The sequence below is a fragment of the Pinus tabuliformis genome, chromosome J (assembly GCF_031772625.1).
Source record: "Pinus tabuliformis cultivar Carrire ecotype Pingquan chromosome J, CPIR1, whole genome shotgun sequence".
In the NCBI taxonomy this organism is placed as follows: Eukaryota; Viridiplantae; Streptophyta; class Pinopsida; order Pinales; family Pinaceae; genus Pinus; species Pinus tabuliformis.
This window is the reverse complement of record NC_142295.1, coordinates 121,279,071-121,303,700: the sequence shown is the minus strand read 5'-3', so window position 1 is coordinate 121,303,700 and position 24,630 is coordinate 121,279,071. Positions and strand designations below refer to the sequence as shown.

The 24,630-nt window shown below is 39.0% G+C and overlaps 1 protein-coding gene across 1 annotated transcript; it reads left to right on the top strand.

Annotated features, from left to right (window-relative positions):
• The first annotated feature begins 1,144 nt into the window (after window positions 1–1,144).
• LOC149225877 (pathogenesis-related protein 1-like) lies at window positions 1,145–1,899 on the top strand. Its single transcript, XM_089375161.1, has 2 exons — window positions 1,145–1,377; window positions 1,498–1,899. Exons 1-2 carry the CDS (start codon window positions 1,194–1,196, stop codon window positions 1,797–1,799), a joined length of 486 nt encoding a protein of 161 aa, XP_089231287.1. The 5' UTR covers window positions 1,145–1,193; the 3' UTR covers window positions 1,800–1,899.
• Window positions 1,900–24,630: the final 22,731 nt, after the last annotated feature.

The following is a 24,630-nucleotide window of genomic DNA, read 5'->3' as shown; positions in this document are numbered from 1 at the left end:
TACATTCCATTTGCTTCTCATACATATTTCTTTGTTGTAATTATTGTTTACACTTAAATTTATGACATGACCTGTTTTTCGCGTTCAAATTGATGACATTTACTTGTTTTTAATCAAATACATTCCATTTTCTTATTATGCTTATTTCTTTATTATCTCTGCGGTTGGCAAGATATATAACATTATGGAATTAAATGTATTATTTTTAAATAAAATTTTATTTCTATTTACCTCAAATATGATTGGTTGAAATGTCTCCCCTCTTATTGTGTAATGATGGAAAAATTGACTTTTGTGTACTCTATTATTAATTACTATGTACTATATCACTTATTACTATGTACAATAAATATAAATAATTTGAAAAATAACATTATATATTAATTACTGTGTACCATAAACTCAAATGATTTTTAATTAAATTTAAAAATTTAATTTTCTCATTTGTGTAAAATATTAAATATACAATTTTTATGAGTTTTATTTTTTAATTAGAAAATAATTTAAAAAAATATAAATTTGATAAAACTATATAAAAATAACATGGGTAAATATTAAATTGACAATTTTTATGAGTTTTTTTTAATGATGAAAATATCAAGGCATCTAAAGAGCCCAGTAATTAAGTTCACTTACCAGAGGCGACATTTGAAAAGCCGGTAATCAACCTCCGTAATGACGCCATCGGCAATTGAAAAGCCCAGTACAAATACACAGTAATAAAGCTCAAAAACCCGAACGCTTTCGAAAAGCGTAATGCGCTGTCAAAATAAAGGCCTACCCAACAAATTGATAAACGTAATTGGTGAATCTGAAATAAATGTACAATTGTAAACCATTTCAGTAAAGATAAACCTATATATTCGGTCCAGATGAGCAGCATCTATAATTTCGGTCCACCACAAAATCCTGGTTTCTACATTCTACAGTCGTCTTACCGACATTTTACGGGAAATCCGTGATGGGGTTCGCAGTTGCACTAACCTGCCTTTTCCATTATTGCCTTTGACATTCTCGACGGCATACGATTGCAAAGAATTCACTCAGGATCACATTACCCCGTGATTGTGACATCTAATGAACTACCGTTTTGGGTGTTAGCCTTTATATACCGTTTCTTCCTCCTCCTTAGTGCACACCACAACAAGCAGCTTATATTTCTTGTTGTTGATAGACTTCTTTAGGTAATCAAGATGGTGAGTGGGACTGCAACAAGTGAAGATTTGAGTGAGGTGGAAGCAAGGAGATTATGGAACGCCCTAGTGAAGGACAGCCACAACCTCCTTCCAAAGATTTTTCCTGAATTTTTCTCTTCCGTTACCTTCCTGCAGGGAGATGGAGGAGTCGGCACCATCAAGCAGCTCAACTTCACCCCTGGTATTATGGCTATAAAATCAACATTAATGGGGGATAAATCAAGATTATATTTCAGCTTCTAGTTTTTTCCTCTATTGACTTAGAGTGCAGTTATAACGTTTTTTCATTTTCATGTCTCAGCTAACAAGGATTTCAGCTACGCGAAGGAGCGAGTCGATGAAATGGACGAGGAGAAGATGGTGTTCAAGTATACCACCATAGAAGGAGGGCTGCTGGGCAAGAAACTGAGTTCCTCAAACTTTGAGCTCAAAATCGTTCCCAGGAAAGAAGGCGGCTGTGTGGTGACTTGGATCTGCAACTACGAAACCCTCCCTGGGGCTCCGGTTGACGAAGGCAAAGCACAAGAGATGAAGGAACAGAGTAATGCCATGTTCAAGAAGATTGAGCAGTATCTGCTCTCCAACCCCACCTTGTACTGCTAAATCTACATCTCTATCTGTCCAAACTATGTTTTATGGAACGGGCTATCTACAATAAAAGAGGAAATGGCTATGATATCTGTACCTTCTTGTTATCGTTTTACTCGTCGCTAATTCCGTCTCTGTAACGTTGCATTGTTATGAATCCGACGGACTATTATATTGCATGGTTTTTTATCGGTTTATCATAATGCAATAATCATGCATATATTTTTTAAATCTTATTTATATGTTCTGTTATTCACACTGAAGATATTTTCAATGCCCTTAATCGTTACAATAACTCAAAAATATCCTCAAGTGCAGTCCGATGAAATCCCCATAACACTGCATTTTAATCTATTGTTAACCACATTAAACGATTATGGATGCCTGCTATGTTGGAATGTTTGGAAATAGGAGGATTGTGAGCAACCCCTTCAGACTAGGATATATCACCGCAACTGTACTTAGATCTAAAACTCTACGTTCCTGGACAAACTCATAGAAATATCAGTATTTCCATTTGAAATATGGTCTTGTTAAACTTCATTTTCTTTTTGTGTTGTACTATAGTTGAAATTCCTTAGCAGAGATAACCATACAATTTACAATTTAAAAGAGTGGTCTACTGAAACCATAAATTTGGCTATATCATAGATTTCTGGCCAGAATCCTCTAAAAAAATTCCAAAAATCAGAATGTTGGAGTGTTTGAATCACTTTTTTATTTTTATGGTGGAAATGGATTCAGTGTCATCAAGAATCTTTGGGGCACCCAAAATTTTGAAGTTTGATAGCTATAAACCACAATTTTTTGAATTCTGCCAATTTTTATCATAATCTTGCCAGAATTTGCATTATTTTCTGGGCTCTATAGACTACGCTTGCTGACTATATCATTATTGATATCATTTAACTTCTTTGGATATATTAGTCAGCTTTGGAAAAGTAATATTGAAAAGAACTAAAATTTTATGGATAAATGTAAAAACATAGTTCTATGACAAAGGCTCAGCAACAATTAAATAATTAAAAAAAAAAATATTATGATCAATAAAATACATTAATGGAAAAGCTTGAAAAAACATTATTATTAAAAAAAAGAATACAATAATTATAGGTTAATATATATTTATTGTTAAAAATAAATATGATAATAAATGGAATGAAAAAATTTATTATGGAAAAATTTATATATTTAATTTATGATGATACTTCACAACTTCACTGTTATTAGAAAGAATACAACAATTAATAGAAAGTCAGCCATGAATGATCACAAGTTAATAAAATATTTATAGTTAAAAATAAATATTATAATGAATGGAAAGAAAATATTAATTATGGAAAAAGTTATATTTTCAATTTTTTTTTATAATTAATTTATGAGGACACTTGGCCATTTTTTTTTAGTTTTAAACAATTATTAAATCTAACAAATTGATTTTAAACCACAGAAAACTAGTCACACACCCATCAAAAATTAGAAATTCAAAAATTGATTTCAATTTCTAAAAAAATAAATTTAATATTTAATTTTACCAAAAATTTAATAAACTTTGCAAATAGTTTTTAAAAATTTGCAAATTAATCAAGGGTGAAAGTATTTTGACTCAAACTTATTACAATAAACTATGCCTTCACCAAGGAAAATTTTATGGGTTAAATTTAGTAAATGGCTTCATATTTCATGATGATGATGATGATGATGGTTAACATCCATTGAGACCAAATTGGTCTATCGGACCTATAATTTCTTAATTTCTAATTGTCTGGCTCCTTGTCTTTCTTGGCGAGATTGGTGATGTAGCTTTCTTTTTCTTCTCTACGGTCTTCCAACTTTCTTTATCTTACATCTCCTTCATCTCTTCTGCTTCTTGGGACATTGGTGTCTTAGCTTCGCGATCTATTGTGTTCGTCCTTTTGGAGATAGTCGGAGAAGAAGTTTGGTCTAGGAGATCTGCTTTGCTGTTAAATGAAGATTTATTTTGCGCGTTATTCGAAACCTCATAACTGTCGATGCTTGAGGGTTTGTTGAGTTCACCTTTTGTTGTTGGGCGGGGCTTTCCCCCTGCTTGTCTTGAGAGTTGTTTCTATCTTGCCCGATTTCTTGTAATTCAGAGTTTTCTCGAGAGTATTCTTCTTGGATGACAGTGTAGTGTTCTCTTGTGCTCCTTCCCACCATGTAGATCTGGGGTGATTTTTTCTAGCAGAATTTTTCTGGAAGGCTTTTGGGCAATTTTTGGCTAGGTGGCCTGTCTCAAAGCAAGATCGACATATGAAGAGGACACTTTCATAATCGAGTTTCTGGTTCCACACATAGTCTTTACTTGTTAGGTGTATTTTAGTTCGGAATCCGGCATTGAAGTCCATTTCCACACAGAGGCATGCATACGTGGTTCTGGCATATTCCTCTATTTCTGGGCACCTGCAGTAAAATTTCCCAATTGCATTTCAAATGGCCTCTAGCGAAGAGAAATTCCAGAGATGCAAGGGTAGGTTTGGCAATCTCACCCAAACTGGTGCTGAGGTTATGAAATAACTAACTAATTCCTATTTGGTATAAAAATGATTGGCCCAAACTTTATAGGAAAAATTTAGTATATTTTAAAATTGTCAAAATTTCAAGGATTATATAAAAATATTAAAATTTAACCTTTTTTTAACAAAGTTATTACCAAATATTTTAAAGTTTGCATATTACAGATTAGAAAAATTAACCAAAATTTTTACACTTCAAAACAATTTGTCATCTTTAAAGTTAAAATTTTTCGTGAAAATGTAAACTAGCACAATTACCAATTATAATTTTTTTCTTTTTAATACATTTCTATTCTTAAAATTTAAAATTTTCCATGTGATTGTAAACTAGCACAATGACCAAACATATTTGATATACATCTCGTGAAACCTAATTAAGAATAGTATATGTGTCAATGAGGTGATAGTGATGTGCGTGTTCAAGTTATCTATACAATGTTAATCCATGTCGGTGAGCTGATAGTGATGTGTGTGTCATGTGTGTGAGATCTAAAGATTAACGTAGCTATTTTTAGCAGTTTTGAAACTATCTTGGACACACAATCAGTTGGTTGAGAGAATATCTCAACCACGCACCAAACTAGGGACATATAGATATAACCACTCCTATAGAGTAGGAACAGACTCCTTTACATAGAAAGTCACAACTGAGAAAAGTAGGAATTACATTTTCCAACAGTTTCAATAGGGCCAAGGGAGACCCAAAGTCGACAGCTACAGTCTGGGTGAGAAGATATATATATATTTTTTTGTTAAAGAAAGCCACAATAACGCAATGTACAATTTGTTACATGCTCACTATAATGCTGGAAAAAATGCTACACGCGTTATATTGCCGGAAAAGCTAGAAAGTTGTGTTCCACACTACAAATTTAACTGAAATTCTGCTTCAAAGAAAAAAGGAAAAATATGTGGGATATTTTTTAAAGTGATTTATTTTTTTGAAAGAGAATTAAAAGAAAAATAAAAGGGTTTTTATTATAATCAGACTTTAGGGATTTGAAAAAGTCTGTTAGTCTGTAAAATTTTTATCTTTTGCTAAGCATGAAAGTGTGTTGGATTCGGATAAAACCTTTTTGTATCATAAGCTTGTAGCAATTCCAAAGGACTTGATGATCCTTTGAATATTTATCCATTCACCAATAGAGGACTCCCCACCAAATAGTAAATTGGCAACAAACATTAAATGTGTAATAGTGTGTTGTCTGGAAATATGGCCATTGTCCATCGCTTCCCGCAGTTTTCTACTTAAACAATCAATCACAAGGAGGAAAAGTAGAGGGGATAGAGTGCAACCCTATCTCAACCCTCTGTGAGCATTGAATAATTGTGACGGCAACCCATTTATAATGACTACAAAATTTGTGGTAGTAATACATGCCATAATCCAAATAATGTTCGTAGGGGAGATACCTATTTTGATCAGTACCATTTTAAGGAATTCACAATCTATGTAGTCGTGGGCCTTAATCAGGTCTACCTTTAGTAGATATGATTTTTGCTTCCGATTTTTTATTGTATGTATCATCTCCTGAACGATACCAATGGCATCCTGTATCTATTTACCTTCCAAAAACCCAAATTGTTCAACAGTGATGTGCTTCGACAAAACGGAATTGAGTTTTCATCATATCAGGTTTGATATCATCTTATACACTAAATTACAATTAGAGATCGATCTATAATCAATAAAGGTCTCATATTGGAGCGGCGTTCATGGCAGCTAGGGTTCAGGACTAATCTGCAACGTCAGGCGGCAGGGTTTGTAGTAAACCCTGCCAACTCTTACAGCTACAAGACAAACTACTAACGAACAAAGGAGGTGAGAAAATCATGGGTAAAGCTCAGGGGGAGGGCGCAGAGCCTCCCCCAAATGACAATGAACAGGTTCCAATGCAGGAGGAAGCCTGCAAACAAACAGTCCACGAGGAAATAGAAGAAGGACAGGACTCTCAAGGAGATAAAGAAACAGTTAACGAGGTCCCCAAAGCGACCTCCACCACATGCAAGCCAGTTGCAGCCACGAGACCAAAGATCGAGCTACCCAGTTGTAGGATCAACACACAAATCCAATATATGAAGGATCATGCCCTGATAGGGAAGTTTATTGGCTTTTGGCCCATAGAAAAAGTGCTGGAGGGATGGATCGCAGCCAAATGGAAGCCGAAAGGTCACATTACCCTGCAGTTAGGCCCCAAGGGATTCTTCACAGTGGTTTTCAACTGTCTGGAGGATAGAAATAGAATCATTGATGGAGGGATGTATTTCTTTAACGCCGATGGCCTGTACCTTAGAGATTGGATCGAGAGATTTAACTCGGATAAAGAGGATCTTAGTTGGGCTCCGATCTAGATCCGCCTCTACTTCCTCCCTTTGGAGTATTGGGATGAGGCATCATTACAAGATATTGGAAATGGTCTTGGCGAGTTCGTCAAAGTTGCAGCGGAAACTAAGCTTAGTAGATACACCTCATATGCGCGTATATGTGTTTATATGCACCTCAACAATGCCCTACCGGATGCGGTAAGTCTCCTTCATGACGATTTTGAATGGATCCAACCTATCAACTATGAACATGTTCCATTCCACTGTAGGAAATGTCACGCTGTTGGTCATCTATTTCGAGATTGCCCATCTAACTTGAAAACCTCAGCCCCTCCTCCTTCCGGAAAATCAGACGCTGATGGATTCACCAAAGTCTCCCATCGCAGAAATAATCTCAGAAAATCTCGATCTCATCCCAAGACCACTGCTGATATCCCCCCCAAACCGAGTACCAGGAACAGCTTCGAGTCCCTGGCTTAGCCAGATCTAAACAATCTTGAAACCCTGGCTCCCCCTAAGGAGCAACCCAAGTCAAAAGCTCACTCAACTTCCACCAACACAGTGATTCCTCAGAAATTAAAGCAAACCGTTGACCTTAGTTCTCCATCTCCCAGCCATTTTCCCACCTGGCTCACTCAAAATATGGAGGTAGATAATGAGCAGACTGCTCTGAAGGATACAAAAGGAAATACAGAAGAAAGGAATGAAACCCAGAATATGGAAGAGGAACCAGAAAGCATAGATATAGGAGACCTGGATATTCTAGGCTTAGAGCAAGCCTATAAAACAAAAAGTTATGACAAAATTCTAGAAAGACAGTTGGAAAATCTAGAAATAATTTTATCAATAGCACAGAGACAGCGAACCCTTGGAATACAGCCTGGAAGCCAATGGGATGGAAGGATCCTCAACAAAGACAACAAGAAAAGAGGAAGGAAAACAGATCTTCAACGAACCATTCGCATTGGGGAAATTCTAGTGGAATCTGGAAGATACTCCAAGCTCACAAAGTACTATACTACCCTCTCTAATATCTCATCATGAAGCTCATCTCATGGAACATTAGAGGGCTTAACAACCTCGGGAAGTACAGATCGATAAAAAGCATGGTTCAGCAAGAAAAACCAAGCATTTTCTCCATACAAGAAACCAAGTGTAACTCAACAACTCTAGAAAAAACCATGGCCAAAGCTTGGCCACGTTGTACTGCAATTGTAGTAGATGCATTAGGGGCATCAGGAGGTCTTGCAATCATTTGGAACACACAGACAATCACGCTTTCCAACTTCCAAGCGAACAAGCACTTCATTCAGGCTTTGTTCCATATAACAGGGACACATATCCATGGGCATTTAACAAATGTTTACTTTCCCCAGGAAGCTACTCAAAAGATAGACATACTGAATACTCTGTCAATAATCAACACTAAAAGGACCCACCCACTCTGGATCACGGGGGGGGGACTTCAACATGATTACCAAATTGCAGGAAAAAGGGGGAGGCAGAACAAACTAGATAAAGAAAGTTGTCATCTAAAGGACTTCATCCAGAATAACTAGCTCATTGATCTACCCTTCAATAATCGACCAACAATTTTTACCTGGAACAATAAAGAGAGCCTCTCATTAAACCTCACAATTAGATCGATTCCTTCTCTCTGATAATGCTATCCATTTAGGTGGAGACCTCTCAGCCTCAATTTTGACCCTCACAGGTTCTGATCATTGGCCAATCGCTCTCCAATGGACCAGACCAGGCAACACTGCACGTCGGCCCTTTCGCTTTGAAGCCTTCTGGCTGTCACATCCAAATTTCAACAACTTCATCAACACGATCTGGAAAAGCTTCAAGACTTTAGAGGGATCAAAAATGTTCCAATTCCACCAAAAACTAAAAAGTCTCAAATTCATATCAAACAATGGAACCAGTCTACCTTTGGGAATATAATTCAGGCACAAATAGCACTAAATAAAGCAATGATAGAACTGCAACAAAAAATCATCATAGAAGGGCGAACAGAGTAGCTTTTGGAACAGGAAACACACCTACAATTTCAAATCCTAGAAAGAGACAAGCAAGAAGAAGTTCTTTGGAGGCAAAAATCACAGGTGAGGTGGCTAAAGGATGGTGAAAAGAATACAAAGTTCTTTCACCGCTCTACGATCCAAAGGAGAATGACCAACACCATTACCCATATACAGAACAGCCAAGGAGAAAAAGTTGAAGACCATGTAGCCATACAACAAGAACTTCTGACATACTTCAAACAGGTTCATCATGAGACTCAAACAGATAGACGGAGGTCATTGATAAAATAATCCAATACATTCCAAAGATCATCACTGAGGAACATATTCAGTTGCTTCTCCACCCGATTACTTTACAGGAGGTGGAAAAAGCAGTCCAACAGCTAAAAGAAGGAAAGGCGCCAAGTCCTGATGGGTTTACCTTTAACTTCTTTCACAATTTCTGGGAGATGATCAAATTAGAGGTCTCGAAGGTCGTGGAAGAGTCTAGAGCCAACAGATGGATGCTCCCATCCATGAATGCCACTTTCATTACCCTCATTCCTAAAGAAGCACAGTCTAGAACCCCTGACAAATTCAGGCCTATAGCGCTGTGCAATGTCATTTACAAAATAGTCTCCAAAGTCATTGCTTCAAGGCTTAAACCGTTGCTCCCTTTACTTATCTCCCCAGAGCAATCAGGGTATGTGGAGGGCAGGCAAATCACGGATGGCATTATCCTAACGCACGAAATCATCCACTCTTTGAAGCAGCATAAAAAAGCAGGTATGCTACTTAAGATAGATCTATCTAATGAATTTGATAGCCTAAGCTGGAGTTATATTCAGAAAATGCTAAATGCCTTTGGTTTTTCCTTCCGTGGGTCGGATGGGTTATGAGTCTCATTTCATCCACCTTCTTCTCCATCCTAATCAATGGAATTCCTTCCTCCCCCTTTCATCCTTCTAGAGGTATTCGTCAAGGAGATCCCTTATCCCCCTTTTTGTTTGTTATCATGGCGGAAGGTCTAGGTAGATGCATCAAAGATGCACTTCACTCACAGCAACTACGAGGCTCTCCTTTCCCTACTCCCCTCCCTTCACCCATTAGCAATTTGTAGACAATAACATGCTTTATGTGCACCCCTCAGTCCAAGAAGCTCGCAAGTTAAAATCTCTGTTAAACCTTTTTTCAGATGCCTCTGGAGCTTCTATAAACCAAGCCAAATCTCAAATTTTCTTCTTTCATCCCCCTGCAGTTACCCAAGCCTCCATTGCTCGGATTTTGGGTTTCCCAATAGCCGCTCTTCCTTCCAACTACCTAGGAGCTCCCCTTACTGACGTCGCCTTGAAACACTCCTCATGGAATTTTCTCCTTGAAAAATTAGAGGCGCGTCTCTCTTCCTGGACTCACAGATCCCTCAACTTGCCAAGTCGCCTCGTCTTAATCAAATCTGTTCTTCAATCTATGCCGTTGTATCTTTTCTCAATCTTAGCAGTGCCTAAATGGGTTCTCAAAGAAATAAAAAAGCTCCAACGATCCTTTCTATGGGGTAACTCAGGTCAGAAACGCAAATTGGCTCTTGTTAAATGGGAAAAAGTTTGTCTTCCTAAGCACTTAGGAGGGACTGGGCTCTGTGATCCTCATCATAGCAATGCTGTTATGGGAGCACGTATCTGGTGGAACTGGCTCACTGCACCCCACACTCCTTGGGCCACTCTATGGACAGCCAAATATGCCAATAACAGACCTACTGAGGATCTTATCTGACTCACTGATATAGGACCGGGTTCATTAGTCTGGAATGCAGCAAAGCAACATAAAAATCTAATTCAGCAGCATAGCTTTTGGGAGGTCAGGGATGGTACTATTGCGAGATTCTGGGAGGACTCCTGGCAGCAACAACATAGATTAAAAGATTTGATTAATCCTCACCAAATTCCCAATTTGGAAGCTCATAGGTTTAATAAGATCAATCAATATTGGAAGCCGACCCTATCGCATGGCTTCAGGCATTGGGTCAATCCTGATCACATTATCTGGAATGGCCTGGAGTCAGATCAACTGATCCTTGGAACGGAACTCTCCAATTGGAAAATCAAATATTCAGAAAAGAAGGATGTACTTAGATGGGGATATGAAGACAGGGGAATGTTCCCAACTTATGGCCGAAGGTGTCCACTTTCCTTTGGCTGCTTTGTCAGAACAAAATCCTCACTTGGGATAATCTACGGAAGAGAAACTTTCATGGACCTTCTATTTGCCCCAATTGCAATCAGGAAGAAGAAACCACTTTGCATCTCATGAACACATGCCCTCTGGCTCATAAGCTCTGGGAAAAAGTCAGTTTTAGATGTCAAAGGGATAGCAGAATCAAGGAAGACATCCCTACCACTATTCGCAATTGGGTAAGAAATCCTTATAAGAGCAAGATTCTTAACTCCTTATGGAAGCTTATCCCGGCCTGCTTATGTGGACTATATGGAAGGAGAGAAACAAACGCATCTTCAAGAATCAGTCAACGCCTATGGACATCATCTGGAACAATGTCTGTCAAAACCTCAAGGAAACTCTTCTACTCCAATCTTGGCATGACGACGACCTTCCCTCACTGCCACAGGAAAAGACTATTTGGGACAACTGGAATCTACATTGGAATCAAGAATTGAAAATTTCAGCCAAAACTATAGCAAAAAGTCCAATCTCAGACAAATGGATCCCTCCTCCTCAGAATGTGTTCCAACTAAATTTCGACAGAGCCTCAAAGGGCAATCCAGGTAAAGCCGGGTTTGGAGGAATTTTCAGAGATCATAAAGGGGCCATCCTTCTAACTTTTCTAGGCTCGAAAGGATGGGACTCTAATAACTCAACAGAGCTTGAAGGGTTATGGCAAGGACTCCTTTTAGCTCAGTCACATGAGTTTTTACCTCTCATCATTGAAGGCGACCCTCAAATACTAATAAATATGGTGAACAAAATTATGCAGGGATCTCCCTCAAACAAAATTGGCAACAGTTGGAGACTAGCCGAAAGACTGGAACTTGTTGAAGATTGGCTCAGAGCCCACAGAGCAGTTGATTTCAAACATTTTCACCGGGAAGGAAATAAGGTGGCTGAACTTCTTGCTAACATAGGGGTGGAGAGTAACACTACTCTAAAAGCTAATGAATTATCTTCTATTGCAACTGATGCACAGATGAAGGAATTCAATGAAATAGTTGAGAAGGAGATGACTCAGGAAGGCGCTCCTAGTCGCAGTAATTTCAGGGATACTGGTAAGAACGCGATGGATGAATCCCTCTTCACCTCACATGGCATGTTCGGTGGCATTCAGCATGGTGTTTCAAGTTTTGAAAGGCCTGCCATGCAGGCTGCGATGGCAATGGTGATCGGCGATTAAACGAGGACTGTCAATCGTGCACGTGGATCGATGGCCCAAACCACATCAGCGGATCGCAGAATGGGAAGACCAAAGTGCAAGGCATTTACATATAGCAATATGCGATTGCAATCAGATCGCATCGCAATATCGCATCGACGGAAACCAAGGGGTGGAGCCTTTACACCTTCATATGTGTGATACGATGATGCAAGTTGCGATGGCTATGGTGATCAGCGATTAAACAAGGACCATTGATCGCGCACGTGGATCGACGGCCTAAACCACATCGGCGGATCGCAGAATGGGGGGCCCAAAGAGCAAGGCCTTTACATACAACAATATGCGATTACGATCAGATCGCATCGGCAGAAACCAAGGGGCGGAGCCTTTACACCTTCATATGTGCGATGCGATGATGCGGCCCCGATGGTACTCTAAATATTATTTGATAATATTTGAGGTCCGTAGAAAATCCAGTTTCAATGCATTTTCAATGTCTTTCGATATATAATGAAATAACGAAGGTGGGGAGAGACTCATGGAGGTGGGGGAGAGCCACACGGCAGCGCTTCCAAGGACGTGGTGGATGACATGGCGGTTGAGTGGGCTTGCCCAATCATCGAGGAGCCCATTCCATGATGAGGCTTCTAGGCAGCGGATGTGGCTGACGGAGTATAGGCAGGGGCTGCCTGATGATAATTCGAGGCCGGCTATGGCAGCCCAGGTGTTCATTATCTGGTCTTTTCTGTTTTTGCTAGTGTTGCATGGGTTCTGGGTTCCTATCTGGACTAATCGTCAAGGAACCATCTTACTGTTTCTTTTGTGGGTCTGGACTTGAGAAGTGATACCATTTTTGAGGTTTCTGCTCTCACTGGACTGGTTTCCCCAATGTTGGGAAAGTCCAGTTTTTGTTGATACTCTACAATACCTTGGTCGAGGCCTTGTCCTCTTTGTATCTTTCTGTACATATTAATACATTACTTTTACCTAGAAAAAAAACAAAGGTCTCAGATTTCTCCTTCTTATATATCAGTTCTATGAATGTGGCATTCATGGCCCCCGAAATGTATCAGTGGATCCTTGATTCTTCAGCAATCGCCAAAAGGTCTAGCATCACCAACTCAATGAAGTGTAGAAATAATTCTACCCCCCACCCGTTTGGTGTAAGACTCTTTTCCTTTGCACAATCCTTCAATATCTCTGTCAACCTTGCACTCATAATCAGTTGTCCTGGATTTTCGTTATCCTCTTCGAAGAACATGTTGGGGACAAGAGAAATATATTCCATTTGGGATGAATAATCATGTTCCTGAGCCTTGTATAGCCCTTTAAAATGTGTAACAACTTCCTGTTCTATATTCGATTGAGTGGAATATATATTACCTGTAGCATCCCTAATCTTCCTTCTAGAGTTAGATTGTTTCCTGAGATTATATTGCATGTGGAAGAATATGGAGTTTTATCTCCATTGTGAACCCAAATCTTTCGGCTTTTCATATAGATATCTTCTTCCTGTGATCGAAGAAACACACTCCTCTTTTTCTCCAGCTCAATAATTTTGGTTTTGTATCATTCTAAAAAGTATAGAGGGTCTGGAAGATCATTATAATATCGGAGTATGTAGTCTATCTCTTTTAGGGCTTTAAGTTCTTCCTTCTTATTCTCTTTGATCCATGAACGAGCTTCTCTTTTCAGGGATTTTAATTTTTGGAAAATTGATGACATGCAGTACGACGGGGAAGGAGTCATTACCTCGTTCCACAAATTATAAACTAGGTTCTTGAAATCTTCTATATGCAGCCATTTCGGATTAAATTTCAAATGGTAGATCCTCCTTGTTACACAGTAATTTGTCACCATTGGTCACCGTCCCTGTTACCCCTTTCCCGCACTTTGGAGGACTCATTCCGGGACCTGTGAACAGTGACATAACTTGAAAACACTTGCATTAGGTTCCCCTAAGTATGGACTTCATATGCCTTGAAGACATCTCCTGCAAAATATCCTTAAAAAGTCCCCTTTTTCCATTAGCGCAGATCCATAGTGTATCACCCACACCAATGAAGGAAATTCTCCAAAGAGGGCGCGCTCATTGGCGCTTTGTCTCAGAGCCTTACCCGCGCCAACCAAGTTTGGAAAAGTTTGTTAACAAACGCATGCCCGAGAGTTTTTTCCTTTCTACTCATGTGGCTTTTCAGGGATAATACCAATCTCATGGATGTTGAGAATCATCATCCACAATAGCTTTTCGAGGATAATGCTGATCCCATGAATGTCTGGATTCATTGTATCTCTTCCTCCTCCTCCATCTATAAAAGCTTGTTCTGGTGCATCTGACAAGCTAGTTTTGGGAGCATAGGGAGAATGATACTGTCAGAAGTCTGAGAGGTTGTTGTAAGAGTCTTCTTTGCATTCATAATCAAAGAGAGAGAGAGGCTTGTTCCTGATCCCAACAAGCTTTGCAAGACATATGTAGCTGATCACCCAGCCAAAGGAGGATTTGACGTCAGAACTATGGTTGTATACTCCTTTGTTGATTATCGATAATAGATGACTATCATTATGGTTCCATTCTTGTTGTTCATTATGATGATGTTTGAATTATATCTTTTCTGACCGATATATAATTGCATCTATTGGATTTTATGCTTGTATTCGTATCGTCCTTTGCATGTGCAGGTGTCCATTCACGGAGATCGTGAGGATCGTGACCGGCCGGAGCAAAGGAACGGGAGTGTCAATTCTTCTACAACACTAGCGTTGGAATCCAAGTAGGTTCTCGTAATCCACCTTTAATTTGCAATTAGGAACTTGCGTGATAGCATTGTTTGATTGTTGCTAGACCCATTTTGGGCTAGTGGGATCGCCTCTGTCCGCAGAGGGGCTTTACCTCTCCAACAATTTGGCGACTCCACTGGGGACGCTATTTGTTATTTGATTTGTAAACTTTGGACGGAGCCTGAAGTACGGCCAGATAGCCTTTGAAACGCTATTGCTTTGCATTAGCGAAGTAGATCAATGCCAGTTTAGTCAATCTCCGGTTTGGTTTACGAACTAAACAACTTGGATTTTGTCTTGTCTCTTTGGTTTCTCTTGTTTTGATTGCTTAGATAGCTTTCTGGGTTGGATGCTCTGTTGTCTCTTGCTGCCTGGTCTGTCTGGATACTGTCGACCAAGCCTTGGACTGCTTGTTTTTATTTTTAAGCTAGCAAACTTGATTGGCGCTCTTTTTTGCATGACAGTCGCGCCAATTGGCACCATTTACTAGTGTACAGCCCGCGCCAATCCTCAATTGGCGCTAGTTTTCCGCCTGACAGTCGCGCCAGGCCTGTGAACTTTTCCAGTTTGCTTGTTTGCAGCCTTCCAAGCTTGGGTTTTGTGTCTAGCTACACCTTTTTCAATCACTTGAGTGTGTCAAAGTCTTGTTTGACTGGTTTTGAGTTTTTTTTTTTTTTGGCAAATTATTAATTTGATTTCCTTTGATCATTACTTGGAGGTTTGTCTCAGTCTTTTCACAATTTTGCATCTTTTTGTGTATGAGTGTTAATCGCCTTTGAGTGTTTTTAGTTTATGATCTTTGGAACTCACACCCATTTTTCTTGATTTGCACTTGATTGGTTCTTAGATTACATTAGAATCATCGTGTGTTTGAGAATTCTCTTGTATAGATCACACTTGCATAATTAGAATTCTCATTTTCAGGATATGAATGAAAAGTGTGCATAGATTACATTTGCATACTTTGGGTGTTTGCCATTTTCCACCGATTTCACATTTTAGCCCTAGGGCATCTAGTGGCTTTGTGCATCGAGCCTTCCTTAGGAGTTTTGGTCTTCTGTTTGTCCAGTCGACTTTTTGGTTACTCTGTTGCACTTTTTCAGTGATTGTTAAGCTTTTTGTCGTGTTATTCAAGAGATTTACTTCTTTTTCGCTTGGATTTCGCTTGGCTTCGTTTGGGCTTAGATCACATAGCTCATTGAGGTCTTTGTGATTTTTCTTGGTTTGAAAGTTGCCTTGGTGTTTCAGGGACTTGATTGTGTTTTCATTGAGTGAAATTTGTCTCTTTTACTCTTTGTTATTATCTCTCAAAATTTGTTTAGTGCATTTTTCCATCGAAAAGAAAATGAACAATCTCTTTTGCGTTGCAATAGTTAATGGAAATTAGAGCTTTTCATTGTTATTAGCGATTAGTGACTTTAAAAGAAAAGTTTCATTTATTGCCATTAGCTGCATTAGAGTCATTGTTGATTGTTTTATGATCATTTTGTTTGATTGAAAGATCTCAACTCTCTCGTAGCTAGCGTTCATCGAATGAAATGATATATTTTGGCATATAGCTTGCATTTAGGAAATTGTGAGAGATTACATACGGTAGGACCTGAAAACTGAAACCTAATCAAAGATCAACTGTAAAATGAACTGAATGAATCTAAAAACGCATTGGAACTTAACGCATACATTCTAGAGTTCTAGGCTAGAGACGTGTTCCGGCGTTGTTAAACCTAGTCACTGTTGTCTCACATTATGGTTGGGTGATTCCTCCTTTTGTGACTCGATAGTGGTCTAGCATGGATTTGTGCTCCCACGTACCGTCGAGTATATGTGGAGACCCCACTAGGTTATCATCCTTTATCCACAGGAAGCCGTGTCTGCCACCTTACAAGCCGTAATGCACTAAACACAGCATTCGGGAAGATTGACTGCCGTACGGGAAGTCCTTGGTTTTTCATCTGATTGCCAAGGTGTATAAGCAGTTTTACGGATTGTTTGGTAAACCTTTTGCCTAGTTCTCTAGAGTAGTCACTTTTGACCCTTTTCGGACTCCCTAAAAGAAAAGGTTCACCTGAGCATTTGTCACTTCGGGCTCACTAAATATTCGAAGGAGACTAGAGTCATCTTTCTGTCCTTTTCTCGACTCTTCAAGCATGAAAAGGTCAAGTTCAGTTCCTTTGTCTTAAAATTTATTCAGCCACGATTCACATTTACTCGGTTAGATCTTGTTTGCGTTAGCTTGAGTAGGGTTCTTTCTCGTTTTCAATGGCAACCTTCCCCGAGTCTACCGGCCAAGGTGTTCCCCCAGATGGAAACCCTAGTCCATTTCCTTCTTTTGGAAATGTCGGTGCTCCGTATATGGAAACTTTGTCTTTGCCTGGGTTAACCATCGGTTTGCCCGTATGGTTGTTTTCAACCTCGGTGGTCCCGAGTGTGATGACTCCTGTTCCACCATCTCCTCCACCCGAACAACATCATGTTGATTCTAAGGTGGACCTCTCCCCTTCTTTGCTTGTTTCTACGTCCTCATTTTCTACTTCGCCTGGCGAAAGTCTGGATTCAAGTAACCAGGTGGCTAAGAAGAAGAAGAAGAAGACTCCTAAGCGAGAGGTTAAAAGTACAACTCAAGTCGAGCCACCTTCTGCTCCTCCGCGGAAGGTCAAATTTCCTTGTAGGTTGTACAAGGAGGACCATCTTCTTCATGACTGTCCTGGCATTCCCAAGGTCTTAGAAGTATGGTCTCGCGATCCGGCCCGCCCCTCATCGTCCTCTGAAGCTCACGGCGATGCTACTCTATTAGCTGGAAATGGTAAGGGAAAAGGGAAGATTCGAATCCCTTGTAGACTTTCTGAAGGCAATCATCCCCTTCACCTTTGTCCGCTCATGGATAAAGCCTCTGTTGTCTTGGAAAGTCTTACAGCTCCTTCACCCCAACTTCCCTTTGGTTATCAACGTCTCTCTGCAGTCGCAGATCGTTCCCTTGCTGACAAAGAGATCGACCAAGATTCCTCTCTTGTCCAGCCTCCTCTTCCTGAACCTGGCTCTGCCAAGCCTGTTCCAAACCAACCATTGGTCGGAAAGAGTGTCGACTCGAGTTCACCACCTGATCACTCTGTTTCGAAAGAGCATAATTCCCATGTTCTTCTCGTCTCCTCAGATTCTCCTGAGTCTGGAAATGACTCTCCTATCCCAGCTGCTCCTGAGAGTCCTGCTTCGGTCCCTTTAGAGCAGGAGGGCAATCATACGATTCCCCCACCAAGTAGTTCAGTCGTTTCCTTCGACTGGAGTCGTTTGACCACCTCCCGCCTTCCATCCCATGTGCCTTTCTGGGTTACGGTACATGCCTATAATAAGGCGATACCTGGCACTATTTTGGATGAGGGTGCATCTGTCAGTCTTATGCCTGCCACTACTTGGCAAGCTTTGGGTTCCCCACAGCTTGAGCCAGTCGCACCGAATCTGACGGCTTTTGACGGAGGAACTAGTCAACCATTAGGGATCCTTCCAAAGTTCCCTATTACTTTGGGAGGAAAAACCGTCTATATAGACGTATCGGTTACTCAAGGTGCTTTAGATTTCAGTCTTCTCCTTGGTCGTGACTATGTTTATGCCATGGGGGCCCTTGTCTCTTCCCTTTTTTGTGTGGTTTTCTTTCCACACGATGGAAGAATTGTGACTATAGATCAATTATCGTTCGTTCGTCCCCGGGTGCCTCCTGCGCAATTGTCATCCCTTCCTGGTTTTCATCCACCAGTTGCATCTGCCCCACCACAGATCAACTACGTGGCCACCTATCCCGTGCCTGTATCCAGCGATGCCGTTGTCGTGCACAGTGTCCTGGGGGAATTGGGTCCTGACATCGAGATGTTGTCCTTCCACCAGGAGTGGCACTCTTGGAAGCCCCGACTTCCTGTTCATTATGATGAAGTTCGGTCGGAGCACAGTTCATTTTCATATGTCAAGCTCCTTAAAAAATGAAACTAGGTCTGGTCGGAGCATAGTTCGTTTTCCTATGTCAAGCTCCTTAAAAAATGAAACTAGGTCTGGTCAGAGCATAGTTCATTTTCCTATGTCAAGCTCCTTAAAAAATGAAACTAGGTGTCGAGCATAGTTCCTGATCTTGTGTCAAGCTCGTTAAAAAATGAAATAAGGGTTATGAGGATAGTTCTTTTCCTCTGTCAACCTCATTAAAAAATGAAACAACTCCCTTTCCAAATCGAGTCTTTTGATTAAGATCTCATAAAATACAAGTCGAGTCTTTCATAGATCTCGAGAGTGAACCTTCATTCCATCCACTTTGTTGAATGCAATGAATCTTGGGGGGCATGAACCTGTACTTTTGTTCGGGGGCATGCGAACTGATGACAAGCATAGTTTTTCGTTTCAAGCTTGTGTAAACATGAAACCGAATCTAAGCAGAGTTCTCCATGGTTCAAGCTTGTGAAAAAATGAACCCATACCTGATTTACATCACGTGATTGCCTTTTATCTGCTAAATTTTGTTAAATGAGCCTTGGTTGTTTCATTCCATCGCCACCATCTCTTTGGCCAATCATATGCTCTCACTTGGTTGTTTATCCTTTCCTGAGGAACCGCAGCGATGAGTGGTTTTATTAGCCAGCCTCTTGACCATTACATATTTTGAGCAGTTCCACCATTATCGGAACCAGTTGCTACCCTTTATACCACTCGTTCCTCCAGGACGAGTCTCCTTTTAAGCTCTTTTCTAACTTGTAAAAAATGAAAAGATTGCCGAGTATTTTTCCTTTTTTGACTCGTCAAAGAGAATAAAAATGGAGGTCTACTTTCAGCTCTTTTCCGACCGTTTAAATGTGAAAAGACTGTCGAGTTACCCCTCTTGACTCGTTAAACGTAAATAAGAGGTGGTCGTCTTTAAACTCTTTTCCGACTGTGTAAAAACGAAAAGATCGTCGGACCTTTGTCGTTTCAGGTTCGTTAACGGTTTCGAAACGACGTGGTTTCGATCGCTTTTTTACTTTTTCAGGTCGAAATCACTACTTATGAAAAGTACTCCTCGATCGTAATGGTCAGGCGGTTCTTTCGAGCATTGTTTTATACTTTTTCGGGCTCGAGAGACACAACTTTACGAAAAAGGGCACCCTTGGAGTTTTCTTTTCCGCAGTCTTTTCAAACTCTCTAAACATGAAAAGACGTCGAGTTCTTCCTCTGTCAAACTCGTTAAAACTTGATGACATTGGAGTCTGTCGAGATGACGCTTTACAAGCATATGCTATCCCTGTCAAGCTTGTTAATAAAAATAACTGGGGTACTCGCCAGAAATGGTGGGGGAAAATGGAACCATAATTATGTCGTGTCGGCAGTATGTCACTCTTGAACATGGCACTTGTCTACTTTCGTGTTTGGGTGGGGACATCTCATCTCGATTTTCACTTGCCTCCGTGGATTTGGGTGATCCTGTTTGACCTCTCATCTTCTCATTGCCTCGTCACCATGACCTTTGATCCATTGATGTCAAATACTACCAAGTCCACTGTCGTGCCGCCGATATGTTCAAGAGAAGTTGACCTCTGCAGAATAACAAACTCCTTCTGATAGCTCACATAATTTTGATCCACCACAACATTATTTCTCTGTCTCGTGTCGATGATGTGGGAAACACTATGGCCCACCTTCGATCAAGGTCACTTCCTGTCGACTTCAGCTCATTATCTAGGAAGCTGATCTAGAGACTCCCTTCCGGTGCCTTGGAGCCTGCATGCCTCAATGGCAGGTTCTTCGTGTTCGACGTGAGGTTTTCATCATTGGCCTCCGATCGAATGATTCTACGGTTGTTCGATGCCAGCTCACTGATTCACACGCCGTAGATTGTACCTATAGTACCTTGAGGGCCATTGTCATTATTGGTGGTACCTCTCGCGTCTGTTAACAGTTTTCATTATTGACTGGTAATCAGACGATGTTTATGCATGTTCGACTTCAACTCATATATTCACATGCTTGAACCTGTACTTTTGTTCGGGTCGAGATGGAGTGCAAGACCCTGGATTTTTTCTGTTGGAATCCAGGCTGTGATTTTGTGGATTATTGTTACATGACTCATTCACTGGATGGCTGCGACCATACCTGAGTCTATTCATCGATCCTAACCAGATGGCTACGCCCATACCATGGATCTAGATTATTATGTACTCTGTTATGGATGGCTGCGCCCATACCACATATATCATGTACTTGAGCTATCAGTTGTATCTCTCTATGCAGATTCTCCGACGGCAGCTGCATGTGTTCTTGTAAAGCATTTCACCCCTCTCTCTCTCTCGGGCCTCATGCTTTAGGGGGCATCTGTTACACAGCAATTTGTCACCATTGGTCACCGTCCCTGTTACCCCTTTCCCGCACTTTGGAGGACTCATTTCGGGACCTGTGAACAGTGACATAATTTGAAAACACTTGCATTAGGTTCCCCTTTGTATGGACTTCATATGCCTTGAAGACATCTCCTGCAAAATATCCTTAAAAAGTCCCCTTTTTCCATTAGCGTGGATCCACAGTGTATCACCAGCGCCAATGAAGGAAATTCTCCAAAGAGGGCGTGCTCATTGGCGCTCTGTCTCAGAGTCTTACCCGCGCCAACCAAGTTTGGAAAAGTTTGTTAACAAACGGAAGCCCGAGAGTTTTTTCCTTTCGACTCATGTGGCTTTTCAGGGATAATACCAATCTCATGGATGTCGAGAATCATCATCCACAATAGCTTTTCGAGGATAATTCTTATCCCATGAATGTCTGGATTCATTGTATCTCTTCCTCCTCCTCCATCTATAAAAGCTTGTTCTGGTGCATCTGATAAGCTAGTTTTGGGGGCATAGGGAGAATGATAGTGTCAGAAGTCTGAGAGGTTGCTGTAAGAGTCTTCTTTGCATTCATAATCAAAGAGAGAGAGAGGCTTGTTCCTGATCCCAACAAGCTTTGCAAGACATATGTAGCTGATCACCCAGCCAAAGGAAGATTTGACGTCAGAAACTATGGTTGTATACTCCTTTGTTGATTATCGATAATAGATGACTATCATTATGGTTCCATTCTTGCTGTTCATTATGATGATGTTTGAATTATATCTTTTCTGACCGATATATAATTGCATCTATTGGATTTTATGCTTGTATTCGTATCGTCCTTTGCATGTGCAGGTGTCCATTCACGGAGATCGGGAGGATCGTGACCGGCCGGAGCAAAGGAACGGGAGTGTCAACTCTTCTACAACACTAGCGTTGGAATCCAAGTAGGTTCTCGTAATCCACCTTTAATTTGCAATTAGGAACTTGCATGATAGCATTGTTTGATTGTTGCTAGACCCATTTTGGGCTAGTGGGATCGCCTATGTCCGCAGAGGGGATTTACCTCTCCAGCACTCCTCTTTTTTCTCCCCATCCTATAATAGCATGATTGGCTGATAATCATAAATAAATGAAGGGATAATACAAGATCTAATACCCACCAGATGATTGTATAGATTTTGATTCACCAATAATCTATCAAGTCTCTTAGATATACCCTCATCCCCAATGCGCCTGATCCTCCATGTAGGGCCAATGGGATCTAGAACTGCATCAATAAGTGCATTCGCTTCCAAAATAACTATGTAGTATGTGGATAAATAATACAAGATCATTATACACAGATAGTCATTTGTAAATGGATAAATGTAGGAAAAATAATATTGAAAAGAATGAACATTTTATGCATAAATGATAAATGTAAAAACATAATATTGAAAAAGTGTAATATGCAACAATTTTTATTAGTATTATATGATTTTTATGTAAATGGTAGAGAATTGAATGTGATCATATACTTTAGTTATATCAAGTGCATGATTTAAGCACTACAACTTTGGTGGAGGGGAATCTAACTTCTAATAATCTATATACTTTAGTTATATTAAGTGCCTGATTTAAGCACTACAACCTTGGTAGAAGGGAAATTTAATCCCTAATAATCTATTGGTAGATGATAACATAGTTCTATGACAAAGGGTCCATAAAAATTAAATAATAAAACTATAAAAATATATTATGATTAATAAAATATATTAATGGAAAAGGTTGGAAAAACATTGTTATTAGAAAAAATAATACAACAATTAATAGAAAGCAAGCAAGGAATGATTATAGGTTAATAAATATTTATTATTAAAAATAAATATGATAATAAATGTAAAGAAAATATTAATTATAGAAAAATTCATATATATAATTTCTTTTTTGGATAATTAATTTATGAGGACACTTCACAACTACATTGTTATTAGAAAGAATACAACAATTAATAGAAAGCCAATAATGAATAATTGTATGTTAATAAATATTTATTGTTAAAAATAAATATGATAATGAATGGAAAGAAAATTTTAACTATGGAAAAATTCATATATTCAATATTTTTTTGGATAATTAATTTATGAGGACATTTGGTGATTAGAGTATTTGTTTTAAACAATTATTAATTCTAACAAATTGATTTTAAACCACATAAAATTAATCATCCACTAATGAAAAATTAGAAATTCAAATTTTAAAAATTCAAAATTTGATTTTTCAATTTCTTAAAAGAAAATATATTTAATTTTACCAAAACTTTAATAAACTTTGCAAATAGTTTTTGAAAATTTTGCAAATTAATTAAGAGTAAAAGTATTTTGACCCAAACTGATTACAATATACTTTGTAGTAGGCAAATGGAAATTTTATGGGTTAAATTTAGTAAATGGCTTCATATTTCATGTGAAATATTTAGTTGGTTTTGAGAGCTTTGAGATTTCAGAAAATCCACAAGATTCATTTTTTAGGCTCGACCTTTTGGACCAATCATTTGATGTAAAAATGATTGGCCCAAACTTTATAGGATAAAATTAATGTATTTTAAAATCGTCAAAAAACTCAGAGAGATTATATAAAAACATTAAAAATTAGAATTTTTAACAAAATTATTTCCAAATATTTTAAAGTTTGCATATGAGAGATTAGAAATATTAACCAAAATTTTTACACTTCAAAATAATTTTTCATACATAAAATTAAAAAAAAATTGTGATTGAAAATGTAAACTAGCACAATTACCAATTGTAAAGTTTCTACACTTAAAATAAATTTCTATTTTTAAAATTTGAAATTTCCCCTTTGATTGAAAATGGAAACTGACACAATTACCAAAAATTTGATATACATTTCATCAAACCTAATTAAGAATAGTATATGTGTTAGTGAGGTGATAGTGATGTGTGTTTCATTAGTGTGTTCAAGTTATTTATACAAAGTGAATCTATGTGTCAATGAGGTGATAGTGATGGTGTGTCATGTGTGTGAGAGCTAAATATTAGCATAGCTATTCTTAGTGTTTGGAATCTTTATAATCATGTAAGCTTTGAACCATTGAATTAAGCAAGCAATGTAATTGAACAACAGTTAGGATTTTGAGTGTGTTAATTTTGTGTTTCCTTCTTTGTGTGTTTATCAAATTGGTATTAGAGTGAGGTTTCAACAAAGTCGAGCGAGAGCCAAGGTCAGCAATTGCAGTCTGCGTGAGAAGAGAATTTTTTTTTGTTAAAGAAATCCACTATAAAGCATTGTGAAATATATTCCACGCTTATTATAATGTTGGAAAATCCCTACACTCATTATACTGTTGGAAAATATCGAAAGTTGTGTTACACAGTGATGTGGGTCCTCTTCATAAAAGAATGCATTAGTAAAACGCGCCCCCATAGTGCAAGGTGCATTAGCAAAGCCCAAATCACGATGGAAAATTATTGAAAATAATGCTTTATGTATTTGAAAGGGATACATTCA

Bases quoted from the DNA above. Each gene is read 5' to 3' on its own strand.
- LOC149225877 (XM_089375161.1), top strand. From the start codon at position 1,194: ATGGTGAGTGGGACTGCAACAAGTGAAGATTTGAGTGAGGTGGAAGCA. The intron at 1,378-1,497 runs GTATTATGGCTA...TTCATGTCTCAG, and splicing joins GCAGCTCAACTTCACCCCTG to CTAACAAGGATTTCAGCTAC.